Source organism: Schistocerca piceifrons, chromosome 5, assembly GCF_021461385.2.
Source record: "Schistocerca piceifrons isolate TAMUIC-IGC-003096 chromosome 5, iqSchPice1.1, whole genome shotgun sequence".
NCBI lineage: Eukaryota > Metazoa > Arthropoda > Insecta > Orthoptera > Acrididae > Schistocerca > Schistocerca piceifrons.
Window position 1 is genome coordinate 278,180,404 of NC_060142.1, and position 9,603 is coordinate 278,190,006.

General features: G+C 44.6%; 1 protein-coding gene across 1 annotated transcript in view; it reads right to left on the reverse strand.

Annotated features, from left to right (window-relative positions):
* Positions 1-8,893, reverse strand: part of LOC124798941 (short stature homeobox protein 2-like) — a 183,661-nt gene extending 174,768 nt beyond the window's left edge. Inside the window, exon 1 of the mRNA XM_047262474.1 lies at positions 8,812-8,893. Coding sequence (XP_047118430.1) covers positions 8,812-8,893 — 82 coding nt within the window. The remainder of the gene's footprint in view (positions 1-8,811) is intronic.
* Positions 8,894-9,603: the final 710 nt, after the last annotated feature.

Here is a 9,603-nt window from a genome sequence, read left to right on the forward strand (position 1 = left end):
CGACTCAGAAGATACAGTTGCTGAACAGTTCAAAGAAAACTTGAGTCATTTTAAATGAGCCCACTCATACAACTATAATCGGTGGTGACTTCAGTCTACTCTCGATATGTTGGAAAAATCATACGTTTAATGCCGGCGGTAGGCATTGACCTCTTAGCTACAAATAATCCTGGACAAATAGGGAGTATCGTGACGAATAGAGGGGTTAGCGACCACAAGTTGGTGATATCGTAACACCTGCAACCATAAAAAAGAAACGCAAGGTATATCTATTTAAAAAAAGCTGATAAAAAAGCTCTTAAAGTCTTTTTAAGAGACGGTCTTCACTCCTTCAGACCTGATCATGTAAGCGTAGAAAAGATGTGGAATGATTGCAAAGAGATAGTATCGACGGCAACTGAGCGATATATACCACATAAATTAATAATTGATGGTACTGATACCCCAAGGTACACAAAACGGGTGAGATCGCTGTTGCAGAAGCAACGAAAAAAGCATGCCAAATTTAAAACAACGCAAAATTCACAAGATTCGCAAAGTTTTACACAAGTACGAAATATAGCGCGTACTTCCATGCGAGATACCTTTAATTTTTTCCATAACGAAATTCTGTCTCGGAATCTGGCAGAAAGCCCAAAGAGATTCTTTTCATACATAAAGCACACCAGTGGCAAGACGTAATCAATATCTTCACTGCGCGATTAAAACGGTGAAGTCACTTATGACAGTGATACTAAAGCAGAGTTATTAAACATAGTTTTCCGAAACTCCTTCATAAAAGGAGACGAAGTAAATAGTACTGGATTCCAATCAAGAACAACTGCTATGATGAGAAACATAGGAATAGATATCCTCCGCGTAGCAAAGCAGCTTAAATCACTTAATAAAGGTAAGGCCTACGGTCCAGCTTGTATACCAGTCAGGTTCCTTTCAGAGTATGCTGATACAATAGCTCCATATTAATCCATTGAATTACAGCGCACATCACTAACGTCGATTTGCAATGGGGTTTTCGAACATAAACTGTGTTCGAACATCATGAAGTACCTCGAAGAAAACGATTTATTGACACGTAGTCAGCACGGATTCATAAAATATCGTTCTTGTGAAACAACTAGCTCTTTATACTCTTGAAGTAATGAGTGCTAGCGACAGAGGATGTCAAATTGATTCCATATTTTTAGTTTTCCGGAAGGCTTTCGACAAAGTTCCTCACAAGCGTCTTCTAACCAAACTGCGTGCCTACGGGATGCCGCCTCAGTTGTGCGACTGGAGTGATTTCCTGTCAGAAAGGTCTCAGTTCGTAGTAATAGACGGAAAGTCAACGAGGAAAACAGAAATAATATCCCGCGTTCCCCAAGGGAGTGCTGCTATGGGCCCTCTATTGTTCCTGATCTATATTAACGACGTAGGAGACAATCTCAGTAGCCGTCTTATATTGTTTGCAGATGGTGCTGTCATTTAACGTCTTGTAAAGTCATCAATGACCAAAACGAATTGAAAAATGATTTAGGTAAGATATCTGTATGTTGTGAAAAGTGGCAATTTACGCTGAACAAAGAAAAGTATGACGTTATTCACGCGAATAGTAAAAGAAATCCGCTAAATTTCGATTACGCGACAAGTTACAGAAATCTGAAAGCTGTAAATTCAACTAAATAATTAGGGATTACAATTACAAATGACGTAGATTGGAACGATCACATAGATAATATTGTGGATAGAGCAAACCAAAGACTACGACTCTTTGGCAGAACACTTAGAAGGTGCAACAGGTCTACTAAAGAGACTGCTTATACCACGCTTGTTCGCCCTGTTCTGGAGTATTGCTGTGCGGTGTGGGATCTGCATCAGGTGGGACTGACAGATGACGTAGAAAAAGTTCAAAGAAGGGCAGCTCCTTTTGTACTATCGCAAAATAGGGGAGATATTGCCACAGACATGATACGTGAATTGGAGTGGCAATCATTAAAACAAAGACTTTTTCGTTGCGAAAGGATCATCGTCATCATCATCATCATTTAAGACTGATTATGCCTTTCAGCTTTCAGTCTGGAGCATAGCCCCCCTTATACAGTTCCTCCATGATCCCCTATTCAGTGCTAACATTGGTGCCTCTTCTGATGTTAAACCTGTTACTTCAAAACCATTCTTAACCGAATCCAGGTACCTTCTCCTCGGTCTGCCCCGACTCCTTCTACCCTCTACTGCTGAATCCATGAGTCTCTTGGGTAACCTTGCTTCTCCCATGCGCGTAACATGACCCCACCATCTAAGCCTGTTCGCCCTGACTGCTACATCTATAGAGTTAATTCCCAGGATCTTCTCATGAAATTTCAATCACCTGTTTTCTCCTCCGACTGCGAAAACATTCTGTTGGCACCCACCTACATAGGGAGAAATGATCATCACTGTAAAATAAAAGAAATCAGTGCTCGCACAGAAAAATTTAAGTGCTCGTTTTTTCCGCGCGCCTTTCGAGAGTGGAACGGTAGAGAGACAGCTTGAAGGTGGTTCATTGAACCCTCTGCCAGGCAGTTTATTGTGAGTAGCAGATTAATCACGTAGATGTAGATGAAAATAGAAGCCCAGGATGGCTTTCCAAGAAGGGCAACAAACTAGGAGTAGAATATCGTCGACGTACCGATGCGCTGTAAGGATGTCGCGGATGACAACCAAAGAGGTCCTTATATGAAATTAAATGGCACCGCTGGGTGTCAGTCCATAGGGCAGACGACAGTCAGGTTGGTACCCCACCGCTGTCCACAGCGTCTCCTGACATGAACATTTTCTTCGTGTTTTTTTTTCATGGCGAGCTGCAAGTGGGGCAGCGGAAGTGGCAAATTGGAGGAACTTTTCACACTAAGGATTTGTCTCACACAACCCAAACATATTTTCCGGAAGGCTCAATCAGAACGGCGGTACAGTAATATATACACAGGGTGTAAGAGAAATGCGTAGCCGAAACTTTATCGTGTTTAGAGGAGATGAAAAGAACATTTTTTTTAATTTGAAGAGAATTTCACAGATGCACCATTTCCTCGCTATGGTTCTTAACGGTTCGACGTCGGATTACCCTTAGGCCAACATTCAGCCACAACAGCTAGGCGTGGGAGCTAGAAAATGTTAAAATAACTCGAGTGTTCCTCCATCAACAGAGATTTACCATACATGCTTCACTAACAGTTCCTTTTCTGGTAAAGTCAATATGACGTGACTGTTAGCGCATCTGATTCCCTCGATCACTACAGCTCATTTCTTATACGATTCTCATGCGCCGTCACTGACGTGTTGTTCTCCAGCGCCATCTGTTGGCCGGCTTTTGCATTCGTTTTTGGTTCCAACAAAACCATATTTCAGGCATGTCTGTCAAGTATTACCTACATCATTCTGCGAATTAGTGCATTTTCAAATCTTAAAGACATTTTGGATGAAAAGAGTGGAGGACTGTGGCTACTTAAGCAAGTGCGAATCGAGTTGGTTTCAGTATTTATTTATTTATTCTTCAGAATTACTGCTTATTATCTGAAAAACTAAATATGCCATATAAATCACATTTACTTGGATAGTAATAAATTTATATATCAACTATTTATTTCTGATACTTTTTTAAAATACTACAATTATTTTTACAACTACAAAACTACAATAAAACCCCAGCCAGTCACTCAATTACTAACTCTGCTATAAGTCCTACAGAATCTGTTCTCTATTTGTTCATTTATTTTGGTGCATTTAACTTGCAGATGGTTCTTTTCGCTACTGGTTCCGCCGCCGTATTACCCTCAGTCAACAGCCATTGTCTGCTGGATTCTTTGCTCGTCGGACAGCGCGCCAGCAGCGTTTCCACTATAGCAAGCAATTCCACCCACCACTGTTACACCTTAAAGTCCGTACTTCCATGATCACTTGCATCGACACAATGTAGATTCTTGGGGAACTATTTGATTCGGTGGTTGCCGATCGCAGTTGTCTTCTCTCCTTCTGCAGCGTATGTTGTCTCGTCTGGATGGTAGCGTGCTGACTTATTGTCGAATGCCTCGTGAAGTTTTCCTTGCTCTTCCTGGATACTGCGACCACAGCACCGTCCTTAGTGCTGCTTTGGGATCCATCATCCTTAATACCTGATGTCCATTAAACTCCGCATCTTCATAGAGCGCTCAGTCCCACAAAGTGTGTTCTGGTGTGCCCACACTGTCGCAGGCGCAGCTATCATTTACATGTCTTTTGATTTTGTATAGATACGTAGCATACGGGTCATGGCCAGTCGGGTAATATATCTTCCACTCAACTGGTTAAGAAATCTCATTTTTAATCTCTCATTGATGTTAGGGAGAAATTCGAATGTTCTCCTGCCCGTGTCTGAAACAGTTGTAATACGCCACCTTTTATTACCTTTTTCAAATTGGCCTCAGTTTCAAGCACCCTTCGTACTTGCATTTGATTGCCCTTCTTTAAATAGTAAAAGGCTTTCTTTTTCTAATTTCCTAGTGAAGTGGGCATATTCCTAGAATTACTAACAAAGCAACTTTCCAGGCAGTGCAGTAGGCGCCCAATAATCCTAGCAGCACTCCTCGTTGAATCCTTCTCACTGATGAAGCGGGCTTCACTAGCTGCGGTCTATGAGCCGAAAGGCTCGGACCGTATCGTATGACTGATACTAATACACACTGATGAGCCGAAACATTATACCACTGTCCACAGCGAGGATGAACGCCTCCTGGTGGTGTTGCTGGCACATCACCCAGTAAGGAAAGAAAATTGGAAATTTGTGGTAAGTTCTGTGGGACCAAACTGCTGAGGTCATCGGTCTCTAAACTTACACGCTTCTTAATCTAACTGAAACTAACTTACGCTAAGGACAACACACACACCCAGGCCCGAGGGCGGACTCGAACCTCCGATGCCGGGAGTCACGCGAACCGTGATAAGGCACCTCAGACCGCGTGGCTACCCCGCGCGTCTGCAAGAAAAGAATGTAAGCGGAAGTGAGACGAATGGGCTGTGATTACAGCGAAGATACGGGCCGCAAATGCGGAAATTCACTGGTGTAAACGGTTTTGACAAAGCGCACGTTGTTGGGGTGCTGCAACTGGTAATGAGAATCTCTGAAACGGCGAGGCTGGTCGCCTGTTGGCGTACTACAGCGTGAGCACAGTAATTGGCGGGAATTACAGAATCTCTATTGTACTCTGTAAGGTAGCAGATTTTGCACCATACATGATGCTAAATGAGTATTAATACAACGAATAATAATTGATAATTGGCCAACTGGTAGGAGAGAATGGACACAGAAAAGAAAGTTGTGTGTGTCATGTGAGACCAACGAGATGGGTTCAGAGGCTGGAACACGGCCGGAACCCCTAAAAATGGTGTTTATGTCATGTCAAACTAACGGGATGGCCGCAGCCGGACCCCTTTGTCGGCTGGCGCTTCAGACGACCAAAGACGTTCGGAGAGGCTGGGCCATGACAACAAGAAGCGAGAAGGAGCTATATGAGAAAGAGAGAAAGACGATTTCGAGCCACAGTGGAAAATTTGCGGAAGACTGTGACGGGATTGGCGCAGAGCGCGTAGAGATACGTGTTAAAAGGTTGGCGGCGACAGTAACCGCGGGAGAATTCTGTGTCGTGGTTGGGAACAAACGCGCACGGGTACATGGAAGTCTGTGTCGTGATTGGTACCAACGCGCACGGATCCATGCGGCGAAGAATGTCCAGGTTTGCAAAAACTCTGAATGGGGATTCTGGGGTCGGCTATGGAGGAGAGCAGTCGCGGTGTCTGGCTGTCCTGCTTGGAGAACGTGGAGAGAAGTAGGTTGGAGAAGTTACCGGCATTGAATCCAGTGGTTACTCTCCAAGTCTGAATAGTTTAGAGCATACGACTCCACACACGTAGCATTATCTGTTTCTCTGAGGAGAGTCTAAACATTCTGCGTGGTGTCTGTTTGTTCTATATCGTGTCTCCCTACCACTCTTACGACGCTCTGAGTGTGTTTTTTAGGGAATTGTCCAGTTTGAACCTGGGACCTGTTGCTGGTAAGGAGACGTCAGACCACACATGACATGTAGAATTCAGAAGAGTTCAGTGAGACTAGCGATGATATAACCAAATACTTAATGATTTCAGCGTCAGCTCCACTGCACTCCCTGTAAAGGAATCTTAATACTAACTAAATTTAGTTGAAGGGGTTCAAGGCTTTCCTATTTTTAGTTAGCTGGTAAAATAACGTCGAAAAAGCAGTTAAGTTTACCATTGGAAATTTTATTCTACTCACAAAACATCGTTTATAAATTGCACTATTGATAAAAGGAAATGTTTTAATACAGGATGGTAAAAACCAACCGCGTTCAACAAAAATGTGAACGAATATTCCCTGAATGGGTTTCCAAGTTCTACAATGGATCGAAGGATGGCCTATGGCATATCACATCTATAACCTAGGTTTAAATTAAGTTTCACAAAAGAGCAAACTATCAAAATGGTCTACAGTGACCCTCAATTATCTTTAATTACTTATCTAACTTGCCGTAAATTACAGTGGCTGATGTGGCTTCTCAATAACTATATAACAGAAAAATCATCGCGTTTCAGATTTTTACTTCAAGTGGCAAATGTGAACACCATGAGCTTTAATTGACGATCGACACTAGTATTACGCGAAAAGGGGGTGTAACAGATGAGACTTCTGTAGTTCTGAGTGAAGCTTGATGCGCTGTTATGCGGCATCGCGTGCGTTCATTACCTTGTCGGTGGTCGTCAGGGGGCGGCGGGCAGCACAGCTCCACTCACCTCGCCGTCTCCGAAGCAACTCTGTCCTAACTTCTCCTTACTACAATTTACCGAAGTTGGTTTAGAAAAAAAACTATCTGGCTGTGTTTTCATCTGACCAATCAGGGTCTCAATGTTAACCTCCGCCTACAAAAATTCTGTCTATCCAATGAGAAACGTTATACTTTTTGTGGTGGGGCAATGTTTTTTAAAGTTTGCAACGTAACAGAGACGCGAAAAAGTCTCACGCTAAAACTTGCAGCTGGGGTGGTCCTTTTAGCGTTATCGTAAGATCTATACTGTTCTTCTGGAGGGCTCTAGCTTTTAACATGGGCTGGGGGGTGGTCCTAACGTGACAGAGACGCGAAAAAGTCTCACGCTGAAAACTTACGGGTGGTGTAGTCGTAGCGGTTAGCTGGCGACGTGGGTGTCCGTCCCTTATCGTAGGGCCTTCTCGCTTAACACGGTTCTGCTCTCGGCTTCTGTTCTCGTTTCTCCCCTCGGAACTGCGTCTGTCCCACGGTGGGAAGGTATGACATGCATTTAGGCACTCTTGTGCTAGTCTGTGGTATTCCATTTGCTCACTCGTTACTCGTATTACTTTGGTTAATTTAATGTCACGATTTATTCGGAGCTATGTGACATACTACTGGATTTGCTTATCATGTTAGGGTTTTCATGGAAGGTGTTGGATTTGCCTGACACCTTACAAGAGAAACAGATTTGTACTAACTTGTGGTGTTCATATGCAATCTGAAGTGTACCTTTGCTGCTGTGCGCTTGAGTCGACCAACTACTCTTGGCATATGTGCAAGTAGCTTGAGTATTGACTAGTGACGGACTCCGCAATTGAACACTTACGTACAGGAGTTTACGGGCGCAAACCACGTCCACGTTGGAGATTAAAGCCAAGCTCCCTCACGGGAAAGACGGCATCACGACGTTGGCTGTGCCGACCGTCGTAATAATCACGAAGAATTACGATGATATTAGCAATCATCAGCCAAAGTAGGGCACTGTAATTCGAAATGAGTTCGTATTCCGCTAGCTCTTTGACTGGCGCTCTCTGAGTCTGTGACCGTTCAGGCAGAACTGCAATAGAGTCACTTGCTGGTTCAGTGTTGACTTAAGTAGTTAGGAAAAGAGGATACATTGTGCCAATGATAGGCTACCTAGGTTAGCGAGTGTATTGCATTGTCATGTTATGCTATAAATATTGCTCATCCTGTTCTGAATAGATCTTAATTTGGTATCACATGCTAATCGCCGCATTATTGATTTCGTAGCTAGCAATCACCATATTTTTGGTTAATAATTAGAATGTAATGATAATTTCGATGCAAATGATACTGAGGGCAAACCACGCGTTTAAACAGAGCCAACTTAAGTCAGATAGCAACTCAAGGTCGACTAGGACTACCAATAGATATTTTTCAATATATCGACAATTTTACAATAAACCCCCCGTACGTTGCAACTGTTTTTGGAAAGTGAAACAACACGATATTAAACAGGTGGTAATTGTGTTTTGTCTCATCGTTGTAGATTAGTGGTATACTCAGACTGTTTTCAAGGGAACCCGAAAATGGTTCAAATGGCTCTAAGCACTATGCGACTTAACATCTGAGGTCATTAGTCCCCTAGACTTAGAACTAGTTAAACCTAAGGACACACACACACAGCCATGCCCGAGGCAGGAATCGAACCTGTGACTGTAGCAGCAGCGCGGTTTCGGACTGATGCGCCTAGAACCGCTCAGCCACAGCGGCCGGCAAGGGAAGACGAAATTGGCTATTTGCTGTGGTTATATTTTTATCCATCACGTTCGTACCTTTTCTGTCTGCTTACTCTATACGATGGTTTCAATGCTGAAGCAACCGGTGGCAGCGATGATTGATTCGGTAACAACGGACAGCTGCGGCACTCCACAAGATGAACAAATTTGCTCGTGAGGGTATTTGGCGCGAGGCCTATTACTGAAAGGAAGTGTCGAGAGGTGTTCCGGTTAGGCGGGGAAGCAACGCAGGGTGCAGCGCGCACCCCGGAGTGGCTGGAGAGTGCTGGAGGGCGCGTCGATAGCGGCGCTCGCAGCTCCAGCTGCCGCTGCTGCGCCTCCAGCCATTTGCCAAATTGCCAGCCACCCCGCGCGGCTCCGCCCCGCCCCGCCCCGGGATAAAACACGCTCTCTATTTTGTATCTTCATTAAGGTAATGGAATTAAATTAATCTCAGATTGAGTGGGCGTGTGCGCGGGCGGCCTCTGCTAATTAATTGTTCTCCGGGAGGTGGGGGTGGGGGGCAGCAGGTAGAGAGGCGGCCTTAAACACCTCGCCTTTCCTCGCGGACGCGGGCCCTTCCCGGCCACGCCGGCGCGTAATTAACAGCGGCCGTGATTCACAGCCGGCAGGAAGGGGAAAAACTCGCTCCTCCGGGGGCGATGCAGCCGCTACGGCGCTGCGGCTTTTCCCCGGGACGAGCCGGGCTCACCGTGTCGCGGCTCGCGCCTCACTGCTTACTTATTACTTACTGCGCCGCTCTCCTGGGAACTCAAGTCGCACAGCGTAAATCTGTACCGCAGTGATTATGTATAAGGTGCGTCCTTACGTGTGAATAAAATTCCATCTCATCAATTTCTTGCAGCTTTCTCGCTGGCCTGAGATGCTTACAGGGACGAGTGCGTGTGCTGTGGCTAGGAGACTCTGGCGACTACCAAGCGGGATTCAGGAAGGGAAGAGGTTGTGTACAACAGATATTTATCCTGAAGCAACTGATAGAACATAGGGCCTTAAAAAAAACAAAAAGACAGTAATAACCTTCGTGGACTTCACAAAGG